The sequence below is a fragment of the Ochotona curzoniae genome, unplaced genomic scaffold, assembly GCF_017591425.1.
Source record: "Ochotona curzoniae isolate NIBS_2020 unplaced genomic scaffold, NIBS_Ocur_1.0 scaffold_1852, whole genome shotgun sequence".
In the NCBI taxonomy this organism is placed as follows: domain Eukaryota; kingdom Metazoa; phylum Chordata; class Mammalia; order Lagomorpha; family Ochotonidae; genus Ochotona; species Ochotona curzoniae.
In genome coordinates this window covers 58504139-58521929 of record NW_024467087.1, presented here as the reverse complement: position 1 = coordinate 58521929, position 17791 = coordinate 58504139, and the positions used below count along the sequence as shown (strand labels likewise).

Sequence of the window (17791 nt, the reverse complement as noted above, 5' to 3'; positions counted from 1 at the left end):
AGGTAGCTTAATGAAATGCCTATCTTCCCCTTCCTGTTGGGTCAGAGATTTTATATTTAAAAAAAACTTAAAATTAATAGTTTGCAAACAGTGCTGGTACACTATTTAGGGAAATGTTCCCCAAAGCAGCCTAGAGTGATATTTCATTCATTTATTCATTTAATAGCTATTTATTGAATGTCTCCTCTGCATAAAGGATTGATTTTACCCTCAAGGAAGTTGGTGGAAATTTAGAAAAGATAAGATAGTAGAGACTGATTTTCATGCTTCACACATGTGAATAAAATGAAACCTAGGAAGTTATAATGACCAGAAGGCAAAGTGCTGTGGGCATGCAAAGGAAGAAAATAGTTCAGAAAAAGCCTTTTGGGAGAAGGTAAAATGTGATCTGGGTTCTAAAGGGTGAACTAATTATGATATCTTTACAAAATGTATGAATGTGTATGTATATTTATAAAATCTGGGTCAAGTTTGAATGCACAGCAATGGCAGGGAAGGATGTTTTAAGATGGTACAGCAAGATCAAAGCCAGAAGAGACTGCACTATGTAGGAAGAACAGCAGTGCTTTAGTTTGGCTGGACTATAAAGTACATGCGAAAGACAAGCTGCAAAGACGATTGGAAAAGTGAGTGGAAACCACATCAAGGAAGAACTCAAATCCTTAACTATGAAAATGTCTACCATATTCTCTAAGTCCCGAGAAGCCACTGTATATTTTGGAATGAGTGAAGAAAAAGATCAGAGCTCTCCTAGAGTTAACATTTGAAAAATAGTAATACTGCAGCTGCTACTGCTGCTGCTATTATCTGAAAAAAAAGGTAGGTGAAGTGGCTGGCACAGGCGGATGCATAGTAGTAGCTCAGCAGGTTAGGTGGGCAAGCATTATAGTCTTGGAGCATGAACTGTAGTGTTAAGATGCTGGGAGGGAAATGAGCTCTGTCACTTGACGGCTGTGTGATCCTGTACAGATTTCTTAATCTCACCATGCTACAATCTCCCCATCTGTAAAATACAGTTAATGATAAACTGTATCTTACACATCGTCTTAAGTGTTAGAGGAGCTAATACAGGGACTGGCATTTGGCTTAGCAGTTAAAGGCACCCCTTGGGGTATCCACATCCCTTAAGGAGTACCTAACTTTGAGTCTTGGCTTTGCTTCCCATTCTAACTTCCTTCCTTCACTGTGAGGCAACAGATGATAATTAAAATACTTCAGTCCCTGCCACAATATGGAAGACTTACATTGAGTTCCACATTCCTGGCTTTGGCCTTGCCCAGCCAGATGGGAGTTTTCTTTAACTCTTTCCCTCTCTCTTTCACCCACCCTCCTTTTCACCCTTTGTAGATAGAGTTCTTTCTTTTTCTCTGCCTTTCAAATAAATAACTTTTAAAGAATTAGCTGATATATATGAAGTTCATAGAAGAGTACTGTCTTGAACAAAATGCTTGATAAATATTAACCACTATTGTTATCATCTTTGATGGAATTTTATATTGTGTTTTAAAAAAAATAGTTATGTTGTTGAGAGTTTACAAGGGTGATACATAAGAAAAACTTGGTTTTAGGAAGACACAGGTGAGTGAGATGAACAAGGAAGAATATTTTTGAAAAACAAAGTTTCAGAGTCACATCATGAAGAAATTTCCATCTTAGCCCAGGAATTACAAGTGTTATCTAAAGGCAGTAGAGGGATAGTGAAGATTTATAAGTGAGGAAGTGACTTGATCAAGACTATCCCTAAGGAAAATTAATCTGATGGGAATATGTGTGATGGATTAAAGAGGAAAGAAATTTGAAGCAGGAAAACTAATTAGGCAGTCATCTGTGTAATCCATGAAGAGTCTCATTATGAGTAAGATTAGAGTTCTGTAGTGGGAGTGTAGAAGAGGGAATGAGAAAAAGCTTGGTGTAGAGCTGGTCATGGAAGATTAGCAGGGCAAGGGAGGAATCAGAAAGAACTTCATAGTTTGAAACATGGGTGACTCACATTAACAGAGATAGGGATAGAAGAGGTGAGATTATAGCTTCGGCATGCTCAAAATGAAGATGTAAATTACAACTACCTTCTACATTATTTGACAGACTGATTCTAAAATTAAATTGCAGTTCAACCCAGAACAGCTAACTCTCCCTTCCAAACTTCCGAACTGACTGCAAAGCTACTGTAATCAAGACAGTGTGGCATGGGGAGAGAAGGAGATCAGTGGAATGGAGATCAGGGTCCAGGAATAGACCCCACACTTACAGCTAATATACTTTACAGAAAGGGGTTGAGACCATTTAACAGAGAAAGGACAAGGTTTTCAACATGTGATGCTGGAACAACTGGATGCAAAAGGGTGAAACTGGCCCCTTTCCTCACATTGTATGCAAAAATGGTCTCAGATCAAAAATCTACAAGTAAAAGCCATAAAACCTTTAGAAGAAAACATAGATGTGGGGCTTGCATAGTGGGATAGTAGGGCAAACCTCTACCTGTGGTGCCGGCATCCCATATGGATGCCAGTTTGAGTCCCAGATGCTCTAACTTTCAATTACGGCCTGGGATAACAGTGAAGCATGGTCCAACTGATCCAAGTGCTTGGGCTCAGGCACCCGCATGGGAAACCTGGAAGAAGTTCTAAGATCCCGGCTTTGGATTGGCTCAGCTCCAGTCATGATGGGCATTTGGAGAGTGAAGCAGTGGATGAAAAATCTCTGTCTCTCCCCCACCTCGTCCCTCTAACCCTCCTCCCCTCCTTCTCTCTGTAACTCTGCCTTTCCAGTAAAAATTAAATGTTTTTTTTTTTTCATGGTACTGTAATTTGTTGTTGTTGTTGTTGTGGCTGTTCTAACTCATACCAGTTGTTGACTTTGTTTCATGGCTTCTCACTTATGGTAATGTATAGTGATGGAGTACTGGGGTCTATCATATACAGACATGGGGTATAATGGAACATGCATCCCTGAATCCAGACGAAAGATGGATTCCCAATGAAACTGTTGGACATGTATAGACAATGGGATGCTGGACTGTCTGACATTGTCTGTACCAACAATGTTGGGGTACATTTAAACAAGAGACTGATAGAATTATGATTCCTTATGAAGGACTACACTATTGTAACAAAATGGGAAAAATCTGACAGGGATGGGAGTGTGGGGGGAATCCCAGCCTATACAAAATTGTACTGCATAATTCAAAATTCAAAATAAAAATATATTTAAAAAATAAAATATAATGAAAGAAAACATAGTTGTAAAATTTAGATAAAACAGCAGAAATATAAACAACAAAAGAAAAAAGAACAGATAGACTTTGTTGAAATTGAAAATGTTGATATTTCAAAAAATACCATACATAAAATACAAAGATAATACATAGAATGAACTCTTATAACTCAATGTGTGAAAAACAACCCAGTTTTTGAAATGGGATTTAAAATAGACATTGCTTTAAAGATGATATACAAATGGCCACAAAAGCACATGAAAAGAGAGTCAGCTTCATTAGTCATCAGGGAAATGCAAGTCAAAACTACAAACAAAAAACAATACAGTGATATTGCTTTGCACCCACTAGGATGACTATGATTAATTAAAAACAAAACAGAAAATAATTGTTGGCAAAGAAATGGAAAATTTTGAAGCTTCAAGCATTGCTGGTGAAAATGTAAAATGGTGCAGCCACTGCAGAAAAACATTCTGCCAATTCTTTAGAAAATTAAATGTAGAGTTAGCTTAATCTAGCAATTCTACTCCTAGGAATATGTACCCAAGAAAATTGAGAACATGTCCACACAAAAATTTGCATGTGAATTTCAATATCAGTGTTGTTCACATCAACTCCAAAGTGGAAATAAGCCAAACATCAATGACTGAGTAAACAAATCATGGTCTAATGCGCAATGGAGCATTATTCAGCCCTAAAAAAGAGGCACTGATACATGCTACAACATGGATTAATCTTGAAAGCTTCATACTAAGTAAAAGAAGTCAGGCAAAAAGACCACATATTATAATTCCACTGTTTGAAAGGTCAAAACTAGACAAATTGATAGACACACCAATTAGATAAGTGGTTGCCAGGGGCCAGGTATTGAAGAGCGGTATAAATGGGAAGTGACTACTAATGGGTACAGAGTTTCATTGGGGAGTGATGAATATTTTCTAGAATTAGAGATGATGGCTGTTTGATGATGATAGCTCTGTGGCTATAGCAAAGACTATTGAAGTCTGCACTTTAAATGGAGGGATTATGTGTTATGTATCAATAGTTATTCTAATTTTTTTTTTTTTACTGGAGCTGCACCCACTGATGATTTTTGAAGAATGACCAACTGCCATTTGCTTCTAAGAAGATAAAAAGGATAATGGAGAAGGGGTTTTAGGCTGTGGTGGCTCCACCTTAAGAGAGTAGTTTCAGGGCAGCATTAAGATCAAAACTGAATTGCAAGAAAAATGTATATGTGCCATGGTTAGCAGTGCCAAAGAGAGGGAGTTGTGCAACTTGTCACTCGAAGGAACTGAATGGGTAGAAAGACAGAGAATACTCATGTGGGAGACCAGGATTGAGTTCAAGGATGCTGGATTCAGTCTGGCCTAATCCAAGATGCTGCAGGTATCTGAGGAGTGAGTCATGAAATCGAAGAACTTTCCCATTCTTTCCCTCTGGCTCTTTGCCTTTCACATATAATGAAAATAACTAAAATTCTTTTAATTTCATGGAAAATTGAAAGATAAGTTTCTTTTGTTGCAAACGTTTTTGAAATCCATGCTTATGGGTGGTTTTCAAAAACTTCATGAAAAAAAACATGTTTTTGTTTTAAAGTCTTAGGTGCCATGATGGCACAATTGAGTGCTAGCCTTCCAGCTTCAGACTCAGCTCTGGCCATTGTGGCCATTTGGGGAGAGATCCAGCATGTGGAGAACCTCTGTCTCTGTAACTGTGACTTTCATGTAAAAATAAATAACGCTGTAAAAATAAGTCTGTATATGGTCTTCAAAAATTTTGGCACTAAGGTGAAATTAGATTTTTTTTTAATCTTTTTAAAGATTTATATAGGGCCCGGTGGCGTGGCCTAGTGGCTAAAGTCCTCCCCTTGAACACGCCGGGATCCCATATGGGTGCCAGTTCTAATCCCGGCAGCTCTACTTCCCATCCAACTCCCTGCTTGTGGCCTGGGAAAGCAGTGGAGGATGCCCCAAAGCCTTGGGACCCTGCACCCACGTGGGATACCTAGAAGAAGTTCCAGGCTTCTGGCTTCGGATCAGCACAGAACCGGCCATTGCGCTCACTTGGGGAGTGAATCATCGGAGGGAAGATCTTCCTCTCTGTCTCTCCTCCTCTCTGTATATCTGACTTTCCAATAAATAAATAAACAAATCTTTTAAAAAAAGATTTATATATTTTTATTGCAAAGTCAGATATACAGAGGAGGAGAGACAGAGAGGAAGATCTTTTATCTGATGATTCACTCCCCAAGTGACCACAATGGCTGGTGCTGCACCAATCCGCAGCCAGAAGCCAGGAACCTCTTCTGGCTCTCCCATACAGGTGCAGGAACCCAAGGCTTTGGGCTGTCCTTGACTGCTTTCCCAGGCCACAAGCAGGGAACTGGATGGGAAGTGGAGCTGCTGGGATTAGAACTGGCACCCATATGGAATGCGGACTCATTCAAAGCGAGAACTTTAGATGCTGGGCCTGAAATTAGATTTTAATTCCACTCTTCCATGAACTTTCTTTGAAGTACATTTGTATTCGGCAAAATGTGTCATAAAGCAAGTCAAAGATAGGCCAGTGGGCTTTGAAAATGGAGTTGAGGGGACTAGGGAATGGGAGTTAATTGAAACTAAAGACCAAGTGCAGTAATAGTCATGGAAAGACAAAATATATATATATAGACAAAGGGACTGGCACTGTGGGTTAGTAGGCTAAGCCTCCACCTGTAGCATGGGCATAGGTTTGTGTCCCCAATGCTTCACTTCTGATCCTGATCCTTGCTTATGATTTGGGAAAGCAGTGGTGGGAGACTCAAGTACTTGAACCCTTGCACTCACATAGGAGACCAGGAAGAAGTTTATGGCTCCTGGCTTCAGATATGCTTAGCTCTGGCCATTGTGGCCATTTTGGAAGTGAAACAGCAGTTGGAAGATCTCTCTCTTTCTTTTTCTCCCCCATTGTCATTCTCTTTGTAACTCTGCTTCTATAATACAAATTTTAGAAATTAATATTTGGGGGCTGGTACCTTGGCTTAGCAAGCTAATCATCTACCCTATGGGTGCCAGTTCATTTCCTGACCTCTCAACTTCTGATCCAGCTCTCTTTTTATGGCCTGAGAGAATAGCAAAAAATGACTGGACCCTTGAGACCTTGCACCCATGTTGGAGACCCAAAGGAGGTTCCTGGCTCAAGATCTGTTGACCTTCGGCCAATGTTTCCATTTGAAGAATGAGCCAGCAGAAGGAAGACCTTCTCTGTCTCACCTTCTCTCTGCAATTCTGCCTTTAAAAAAAAAATAAACAAATCTCTAAAAAAATTTTTTTAAGAAAACTGTAGACAGCGAAGTGTAATTCAGAGTTCAGGGTCCCAGAAATAAAACAATGCCAAATGTTCTTTCCACAAAAATGTGATCAGGCCTCAGAATGACTAAAATGACATATAGTTGAACATCACTATTATAGATAAATTGAAGAAACTGTGATGTCAGAGAATTAGAGGAAATAGTGGATCTCCTTTGTTTAGTACAGCAAATCCAAACTAGTGTCTGGTATATAGTAGGCATTCGAATAATAAATATTTGTTGGATGGGTGATGAATGACTCAACTGAGGCATTTATCACAGCTTTTTGAATTTTTTCCCCTGTTTTCTTCCTCTATTGGACCACAGATCCTTAGTTCTTTCTTATTTCTGTGTCTCTAGTGTCCAGCATAGGGACATATTTGTGCTTGAATCAGGGTCTGAGTGAGTGAATGACTACTGAACTGCAGAGAATGAGGATAATTAAAAAAAGGGGAGGGGGACTGAAAAATTATGAACTGGTCTCTAAAATCCCCAAGGCAGATCAGTGCATTCATTCTAGGCCTATAAATAACAACTTGTAGAGTATTTGTGTAGTATAAATAAATGACAGAGCACCCAGCATTGTGTCACCACCTGCAATACCAATATCCCATATGGGTACTGATTCAAGCTCCAGCTGCTCCACTTCTGGCTCAACTTCCCTGATAGTGTGCCTGAGAGAGAGCAGCTGGAGATGGGCCAAGCGTTTGGACCTCTGCTCCCACATAAGAGACAGGGTAAAGCTCCTGCCTTCAGCCTGGCCAAGTCTCTCTCTCTCTCTTTCTCTCTCCTCTCTCTGTAACTCTTCATTTCAAATAAATACTTTTAAAAAAGTAAATGACATTGACTTCAAAAGAGGAGAGGAAAGAATAGTGGAGTTGGAAGTGATCATAGGCAAAGCAATATTCCAGTTTTCCTTTTGCCCTCCTGGGATTTGAGAACCAGGCATGGTGTCTTCTCTCTTTTGATCTTTCATCCCTACTCTGTCACCTAACACTCTCAATTTTTTCAAACCTACCTTACCTTGTTTCCTGTTGTTCTCATGCCTAAAATGCTTTGAATGACACTTTTACCAGCCCTTTTGCCTCCAGACTTCATTGCTTTGGTTCTACATGCAACAGTGAAAAAGCACAGCTCCTAAGCATAATTCTCAGCAATATCAGTACTTATCTCCTGCTTCTCCAATGGTTCCCATTTGGCTGTCAAATCAGATAAAAGCCTCATTCTTGAGTTGAAGAATATGTACCATCTAGCCCTCTGTAAACTATCTTCACTTCCAGTTGCTTCGAATTTGCTCTATGTACAAATACCCTGCCCTTCTCAAACCTTCTAATTACCTTTTCTCTATCTATCCAGAGCCCTCTTCATCAGAACTCCTTAACCGCTTTTCTTCTCTGCACTGCTATTCTAGTAACATATACCTCCCTTTATACTTCCCTCTGTCCTAATTACCAAGAACTCATCATTAAAGATATATGCTTTTTTTGTAGTGTCACTATGTATTATACCATCAATTATACACTGGAAATATATCTCTAATCTGTCACTTCTTTCCATTCCTGCTGTCACTGGTATGGATGCATACAAAAGCTCTGAATTATCCTCAGTGTATTCTACACTGGAGCCCCAATATCTTTAAAATGGGAACATAATCATGTCTACACCACATGTGTATACACACACATATACATACACACAGTGTTTAGAGATTTTGTATCTTTGGGGTAGAAATTCAAATGCGTTACTTCTTTAGCTTCATCCCATTACTCCAAGTTTCAAGCCAGCATGTCCTACACATGCACTTATGTCTCAGATCATATAGTCCCTTTCCTGCAACCCTTCCCCCAACCACTACCGCCTCCAACTCCACTGGGTTTATCCCAGAAGACAATAAATTTATCCTGTAAGTTACGAAACTTCGTTACGAAATAATCAGATTCATAGGAGATTGCAAAAAAATGTGCAGCTTCTCCAGCCTCCCACAATGTTGACATCTTGCAAAATTATAAGACAGCATCAGAGTCAAGATTGATTGCATTGGTGCAATCAATAGAGCTTATTGAGATTTCACCAGTTACACTTATCTGTGTGTTCACATGTGTGTGTGACTCTGCAGTTTTATCACTTGTAGCCCTGCATAAGCACAACTATAATCAACATGCAGAACTGTAGCATTACCACAAGGCTCCCTCATGCCACCCATTTTTAGCTAGCTACATCCAGTCCTAACCCTTGTCAACTGTTATCCATCTGTATAGTAATTATTTCACGCATTTTACATAAATGAAATAACATAGATTATATTGACTTTATTTACCCAGTACAATTTCCTTGAGGGCCTGGAGTGGTCTTGAGATACATCCATTTTTAGCCATATCAGTAGTTAGTTCCTTCTCATTGAAGAGCAGTATCCCAATGATATAGCTGTACCAGGTTTTTTTTTTTTCAACCATTTATACCTGTTGTTTCCAGTTTGGTGGCTATTACAAATAAAACTACTGAGAGAACATTTATGTAGAAGTTACTTCATGAAAATAAGTCTCTTGAAAAAACTGCCCAGGAGAACAATTGCTGGCCTGTATGTAAAGTCTATTTTTAGTTTTGGCAGGAACTGCTAAACTATTTTCCAGAATGGCTATACCATTTGCCACCAGCAAGATTCTGTGCATTCTAGTTTCTCTGTATCCTCACCAGGAATTGTTATCACCGTTTTCATTTTTAGTCATCTTGAGAATCGATTCATTGTTCTCACTTTTTAGGACCTCTGTCAAGGATTAACTCTGCAAATCCTTTGCTAACCTTTAGAAAAGCTGATTCCCCCTCCTCTGCACCATTTCTGATGTTTCATTTCTCATTTGTGTTTCCATTGTTCATTGACATAGTCTGCATCTTCCCCTCTATTCAGGGCTATGTGGGAATAGGGATTGTGCTGCATTCATCTTTGTTTTTGCAGCATCTGGTACAGTGAGATGCTGAGCACATACGGGGCACTCAGTAAACATGTGTGAAGAAAGAGGAAGACTGAATGAAAAGAGCATCAGTCTTGCTTGCTCCCTCTCTTCACCTTAAACTAAAAATCTTTTCATAACAGACATCACATCTCGCTTAGTGTCTCCCCTCGGCAGTTAATAGGGTGCTCTGAATGTGTAGATGCTCAATAAATGTCCTCTCATCTCTTCAGTTGCCTTATCTTCCCTCTGCAACCAGGAGATAAGCACATGAAACAGAAAGTAGATCCAAGGATTTTTATATATTAAGAATTACATGTCATGATTTTTATAATAGTCCTAAAATCTTTACAATCACTCAGTATTTGTATAGATGAGAAATCAAAAGCAAACAGCCCTTTGAGTCGAAGAATGCCTCTATGGCTGAGCACTATTCAATGGTTTCAATACCTGGGATATGTATGAATTAGGGAGGGCAGCATTTTATATCCTTGAATTCCTTTTGCAGTGTCAGAAGGATCTGGGCTTTTTCTAGTTCTGCTGCACTGGTGTAATTTGACACATTGATTATGAAGGGGTCATTAACCTCAACATTTTCGATCACTTTTTGACTCTGTATTTTCTCAACTCTGAAGTATGTTAATTTGCACTTGTTTATATGTCTCTGTAAGAGTTATGTAGGTCCTTGGGGACTGGTATATGTTTTGTCTGGAAAGTAGATTGTAAGCCCCTTGAGAGCAGGGACCTTATAACTCCTAGGAATGCATTCTGGACATTGTCAGTATTCAGTCAATGATAATATTGAAGTCTGACTAAGGTCATCTGTCAAATTGATATAAATTGTCATTTATAAGGCTTCCAACTATTGAAAAAAGCACTTAGGTTGATTTGATAGCATTGAGTGATTTTACCCAAAATTATGTTCAGTATTACTCACTGTAATTTTGAGTCAGTTGTGACAGTTCCCTTTCCTTTAATACTTTAGTTACCTATGCATTGGAGAGGATTGCATTTTATAACCCTCATAATAAAGGGTAATCTGATAACATGTGTGCTTTCAAAGCATATGCTTCTCACTGCCATCTCCTACTGATAACTAGCTGATAAACTCCAAGTATTGTCACAGTCTTTACAGCTCTTCAGTGTTTATGACTTATTTCCCCAGTTTTAAAAATGGAGTATGTGTATATATACAGTACTCCATGGCTGTTGACACTATGATGATATGAGTATGTCAGGGAAGTGTGAGTTGTAAAAGAGAAGAGCAAATTTGTTTATTGGTGAGGGAAATTTTTAGGCCAAGTTTATTTATATATAGTATACATACAGTTTAATGCACCCTTTTGGAATGGAAAGTGTGAAGAAATTGAGACAATGTAAATTTTATTACTTAGCTATTTTCTGATTCAGCTTTACCTCCAACAAACCCTACTATCCACTATGGCTGGACCAAAATGATCAATCTTTTTTCTGACACTTTGTATCTTTTCTCTTTGCCTTCAGTGTACTAAAGGAAGCATACCAAGCCTTTAACCCTAAAGCAGTGGTCTTACAGCTGGGAGCTGATACAATAGCTGGGGACCCCATGTGCTCCTTTAACATGACTCCAGTGGGAATTGGCAAGTGTCTCAAGTATGTCCTTCAGTGGCAATTGGCAACACTCATTTTGGGAGGAGGTGAGTACAAGGAAAAGTCACCAAGATAATCCATTAAACTACCTGCAATTTTTGGCTATTGATGGCTTAGAAAAATCTGGCTTCTTTAGATTGTATAAGGCCAACCTGCTCATGTCCCAGAATCTGAGTCAATAAAAGCTGCCAACACCACAGTTCAGCATGAGGAAGTGCTCTGACATACTTCATCAGTTTGACATGTACTTTGACCTCTTGGGACTCTGAAGTCTCAATTCTTGAAGCAAAGGTCCTTTGCTTACAGGATACCTACAATCTTAAGAACAGGGAATGCTAGCCCTGGTAGACATTGGTCCATCTGCTCTCAGTGTAGTTTTAGAATATCAGCTGTTAGTAATAGTTGTCTTTTGGAAGTATACCACTTAAATTCTATCTTTGCTCTTCATATAAATAGTAAACACATGAATTAATTAAATATTTAAGCCTAATTCAAGGATCATTCATACTCCCACACCTAAAAGCATGAATTTGTGACACTCAAACAAAACTGAGAGATCTCTTTGGCATTCTTACCATTGGTGTGTACTGTTATTTGTGTAACTTATCCAAGAGAAAAGCTGGATTTATTCAATAGAAGCACTTAATTTGAGAAAAGGAGCTTTCACAGCCTCAACCACCTTTGAAGCTGCCTTGCTTAGATTCTTCTAACTAGCTGGCTCACTGGATCATTATGTTAACATAACACAATCAATTGGATTATGATTAAAGTTCATGTATTATGGTAGAAATAATAGTTTGCTAACCTGTTATAAAAGCCAAATTAGAGGAAATCATAGGGAGGCCTTATGTAGATGAATGAGCATTCAGCACAAACATACAAGCCTAGTCTTCCTGACACACACCCTCAAATTCAAACCCTAGATAGATTAAACTTAAAGGCACTTACAGGAGACAACTTATGAAACACTGGTAAGAAATATATTAACTTCAGCCCTAGAAAAAGGTAAAATTGATAAGCATTACATGGCATATTGCTTTTCTTGACAGCGCTAAGAGCGGTGATTATGATACTGTTACAGGTAGGGAGGAAAAAGATGTTTCTACAACAAGTATCTGCTGAATGTTATTTCCCATGCTGTAGCATTTATTCCAAGAGCCTGTTAGCGTTTTCTAAAGTCTTTTCGCCTTCATAGCCCTAGGTTTTGCCTTTTGAATTAAACTCACATAAGATATATATGTTTTCCTGGAGGTGCTTGTGCATAAATGGGACATTTTCAAATCAAATCAAGTATATGTGTATATGCTTATACTTGCTTACTACTTAAGCAAAATCTAAAGTGACTTTGGTTTTAAATGAAACAATTATTCCAAATAATTCTATTTTATAAATTCCATGCAAAGGAATTAAAGTAAAACCTATACTATTTAACTAAAACTCTTAACCCCTATTAACACATAATTAATAAAGATAATACACATCCCTATGTTCAATGGACTTTACTGGGGCCAGAAGACATGCTTTGGAAGCTCAACATCTCTGACCTTTCTTATAGTAGAAAGGTATAAGAAAGGGTTGATTGTATGTCCCAGTTTATCCATGTTACCCCAGTGTAATGATTAACACTCTCCTCTTTTACTCTTAAAAAGTATACCATTTGGGGTGGGAGTTTGAGGGGGAATCCCAGCCTATACAGAAATGTACCACATAATTCAAAATTCAAAATAAAATTTTTTTTAAAAGTATACCATTTGGACAATGATTTATATAGTCATCCTACCTAAAATAAACCAGATTTTATTTCCCTTAGGCTGCACTGGGGTTAAGAAATTCCATTCTACCCTTACCCTCTTGGGATTTAGCTAACAGCCAATGTTCTAATGCTTGCATGGCAGAACACATCTATTCAGCACAAAAATATGCTGATTATTAGCCAGTGTAATATGGCTGCTGGGTGACTGTGACAGGACCTGATGAGATAGGTCAGAGCATCAATCAACGATGATCTCTTCCTCATCTCGCTGTCTTTGATCTTTGCCACCAAGGCCTATGTTTTGTGGCAAAAAGGAATGCTAATATTAAAAGAAGGAAGTCTGTGTCTGTCATCATTTTCCTTTTCTCTTTCCTGGATGATTTCAGAGCCAGTCTTCTGATGGCTTTAAAATACAAATCACACCCAACAGTCACTTGATAGAATTGTTGCTAAAGTCATCACAGAAACCATCACCCTGGGTAGGCTACCTCAGGAGATCCAAGTTCCAGTGATCTCAGTCTTGCCAATGTCTCTCAATGGAATTGAGTAGCATAGGTTCCTCAGGTGTGTAATTGTTAGCAGATGAGAGCCTGTTTAATATTTGTTGGCTTTGGACTGTCCAGTTCCACAATGCATGAACTAATTGGCCCACCAAAGTCAGCCTAGTAGATTGTTTAAAAATGTCAGAAGGGATGGTTGGGTGAAATTCTGCAAGTTAGAGTTGTCTTTTTAGCCCTTTCATTAAAACATTTTTCTTTCCTTCCTTCCTCCCTTCCCTCTTCTGCTGTTTTGTGACTATTCTTTCCTAACTTCACAATTCTTGGTGGAGACAGGAGGCTATAACCTTGCCAACACGGCTCGTTGCTGGACATACTTGACCGGGGTCATCCTAGGGAAAACACTATCCTCTGAGATCCCAGATCATGAGGTAAGTAAGGCTCTGACAAGTCCTCTCTTCTTTAAGGGGAAGAGCTGAGTCATTCCACCTAATCAAAATCACGTCCTCACCACTCAATACCGTTTTGTTGAGAGACACTTCAGCAACAATAACACACTGTCTTGGCAGAATAGTGGACTCTTGTTCCAAAATATCCAAGACCTTCTGCCTTTTTTTACAGGAGATCTCAAAGGCCAACCAACTTTAATTTCTCAATTAATTACAGAGACTGTGGGAAGGGGTCACCTGTTCACACAAAGAACTCTTTGGATATGTACATATTTTCATCCCATACCCCCCCCCAAAAGTGAAGGAGCTCTTTTTGAAACATGAAGTCCCTATAGGTAGCATGTAGCCCATGCTGTAAGGTGGTAGTCCTGATCTCTCATTTTCTTTGACGTAAAATGTAAGAAACATATGATCATTTCAGAGACAGGTGTTACGTCTTTCCAACTAAAAGTGACACACAGAGGTTGAGGCAATGCCATTCAGAATCTGAAGCACATCATTCGAGACCTTGCCATGTTTTTTACTCATGCAAGATGAGCTTCCTGTTCTCTAAAGCTGATATATGTGTTTTTGTTTTCCCAAAGTAAACTAACAGAAAGCTATGCGCGACCTTTGAGTATAGTGATAAGTAGCCCAAAGGTGTACCTTCTGTTCCTACCCACCCTTGACAGGAAGCTGGTTATCACAGATCAGGATGTGTAGCTACAGGCCTTTGACTGTGTGACTTCAAATAACAAACTGGTACTTGCAGCCCCACCTTCTCAAGCTGTTTCCCAAGGATTAGGGATGGAACTTTGGTTATCATGTTATGATTTCTGCCAGAGGGAGAAGCGGTGTACTTGAGAGAATTAGGCTTTTTAAAGCTACTATTACTTTTTAAAAATTAGAAACAACTTAAACTAATTTCCTCCCAATTTTCTCCTAACCATGGGTGAGGTATAATATGTATCTCAGAAAAACCATTCAGTATGTCTAGAATACAAATAGAAGGCACACTATAATTTTAGACAATTTGATGGTGTCAGGGTTAATAGAAGTCTCTTTTCTTGACTTGACTTACCTTTATTCAGTATTTGGCGGCTTAATGAAATATAAAGGTAAGTGCTGCGAACAAAAGTAATCGATGTTATTGCTGTGGGAATATCTCAGCTTGCATTGTAATTTAAAGCACTGGGACTTTCAAAACTGATCAGGTTATGTCAGAAAGGAATTTCAAGTCACAGAAGCCTGAAATGAGTGTAAATGTTCTATTCCTAAGATGTAAAAACTAATATAAAGATTTACCTGTGTTAAAATATTGATGAAATTTTAATAAAGTAAATACTGCTCTGGTATGTGGGTGAGCCCTGTCCCTGAATGAAAGCGGGTTTAGTTTTGTAGGTCGGGTTATTCGATGTTTATACTAAAATAGTCTGAAAGATTCAATGAGATGCAATGTATGTCAAGCACTTAACACCAAACCTGGCACCCATTAGGGGACTTTGGAAGTATAATTTCTCCCCTTCCTCTTGCATACTTCTCACTTACAGTCAGACATTTATGAGTGTGTCATTCATAAATTTGTGCAAGCCCTTTGTGAATCCCTGCTGTCATATCTTTGTGGTATAAAGATGTGAGTCATCCAAGAAAATCAAAGAAGAAAATTGAAATGACAGTCTTCCAGGTACATAACATAACATTTTAATGAAAATTACCAAAAATAGGCTACCTAGCATAAAGGCATATGTAAATTCCGTGGCAACAATACACAGTTGCACACAAATATCCTTTTGGCCCTTTTAGATCAGATCAACAAATGGTAGATCAAAAAGTATTTACTGAGCATGCATTGTGTGCCAGGTACCATGCGAGGTGTTTTGGAAGGTGCAAAGACAAGAAGAGCTCATCTCTACCTCAGGCAGCTGGGGAGGGAGGGTGGTGTCAGTGCTGGAGAGCTACGCAGGTACACATAGAATACCAAGCAGAATAATAACTGTAAGACAGCAGGAACAGACTGTAGAGATGTGCCTCAAATATAAAGGGGATACAAAGAGGTTCACAAAATACCTTGTCATTCAGGAACAGGAAATAGAATGGGAAAATCTAGTTGTTGAAAAGGTCAAGATGCAGCAGCCCACAGCAGCCAGGATAACCTCTCTCTGTCTCCACTTTCAGTCATAAGCTTTTGTTCTTCCATCTCCGAGGATGATAATCCTCTTCCTCCGGATGCCCAGTCCCCACTTCTCTACTGTCTTGCTGGGTTCAGCTTCAAAACCTCTGACTTTGGAAAAACACTCACTGAAATACACCCAGGCCCCTTGAGCTCCTTCTTCACATTTATTTATTGGGCACTTACAACTTGTCAAACCCTATTCAGACCTGAAGTCAGAAATACAAAGACAAATAAGATAAGCCTGGTGACCTAAAAATTCTCCACATTTAATAAAAGTGATAAAACAATGTGCTCAAATTCAGGACAGATGGGGGTACAGGAGAAATGTTTCAGCAAGACTTTGAGCTGAACCTTAGAGGTTGATTGGGAATTTGCTAGATAAAAATAAAGGAGGAAGGCATTCTAGGCAAAGGGAACAGAGATGGTAAAAGATGCCTCATGAGACCAGTAAGAAGTTTCCTATTTGTAGAACATAGGGTGTATGAGAGTGTAGGAAGGATTAAAGCTTGAGTGGAAAATGGGGGCAGATTTTGAAAATCCTTAAATGCTGTACTGAAGAGCTTATACTTTTTTCTATGAAAACAGATGAGCTTTGGTTTGAGAAAACTCAGTTGGTAGAGTGTGGAAAAGTATTTATACGGGAAGAAGAGCAGACTTGTTAAGAGTTTCAAGTATGTATTCCCATAGCACATCTAATTTGTAACATTCATTTGATTATCTGTATTTTGGTTCTTTGCAAGGTCACTTGGTAGTTAGGACAGAATTTAGCACTTACCTGGTTGGTGTTCATTCACTAAATTCAGAGCAACTGAATAAATGAGTGACTATCAAGTGTCCCTACATCCATACTGAAAAACTCATTTTATTATGGAAGAATTAAAAATCTAATATAGCCTTTCTCTAGAACACAATTTAACCTGACTAGCAACTTCCTATTCTTTGCAAGAAGTACCCTTATGTATTCTGGGTATAGGAAACAGGTGTACCCATGGGAAGAAGCCCAGCATAAATATTACAAGTGATTCATGGTAGGCCTTCAAGCATACCCCTCATGAGATACAAAACCAGCCTTGTCATAAAGCCCATGATGCCATGAAATCAGTGATTGGGGAGTTAGTCTCAGTCTAGCAACTGGGGTGTCTGGTTGATCAACCAAACATGGAATAAGGAAGCAGTTCCTGCCAGTGATGAATTCTGAGTCCTGCTGGGAAAATTGAGAGGAATGGAGCCTCTGTGTAAAATTCGCTCACGTATCTCTTTCGTAGGGAAAATCCAAAGATAATGTGGGCCTGGTAAAAAGAAAAATTACATGAATAGTTTGGTAAGTCACCTAGATAATTCTTTGTAAGAATGTTCTGGGGACTGGTGTTGTGGCAGAGCCGATTAAAACACCACCTGTGACACCAGGATGCTGGTTGGAGCCCTGGGTACTCTGCTTATAACCCAGCTTCCTGTTAATGCACCTGGGAAGGCAGTGAGTAATGTTTCCATTGTTTGTGTCCCGGCCACCTATATGGGAAACCTGGATAGAGTTCCCAGCTTCTGGCTTGAGCCTGGCCCAAACCTGGCTGTTGTGGTCATGTAGGGAGTAAAGTAAACCAGCAGATAAAAGGGCTTTGTCTCTTTCTCTTCCTCCTTCCCTAACTTTTAAATAAATAAATCTTTTTAAGCAATATTCTGTAATCCCATAATACTATTTAGAATCTAGGATATAGTAAATCAAATGCACACACAAACACACACTCACAAGGGCACATCAAAACTACATGGAAAATGAAATTGAACGATAAGTATGTTTTAATACAAAAATTCTGAAAG

At 38.9% G+C, this 17791-nt stretch overlaps 1 protein-coding gene across 3 annotated transcripts in view; it reads left to right on the top strand.

Moving 5' to 3' along the window:
• The window catches only part of HDAC8 (histone deacetylase 8), a 259389-nt gene that overhangs the window by 105913 nt on the left and 135685 nt on the right, over positions 1-17791 (top strand). For all 3 annotated transcript variants that reach the window (XM_040999995.1, XM_040999993.1, XM_040999994.1), the window contains 2 exons: positions 10997-11169; positions 13709-13803. In XM_040999995.1, coding sequence (XP_040855929.1) covers positions 10997-11169; positions 13709-13803 — 268 coding nt within the window. The remainder of the gene's footprint in view (positions 1-10996; positions 11170-13708; positions 13804-17791) is intronic.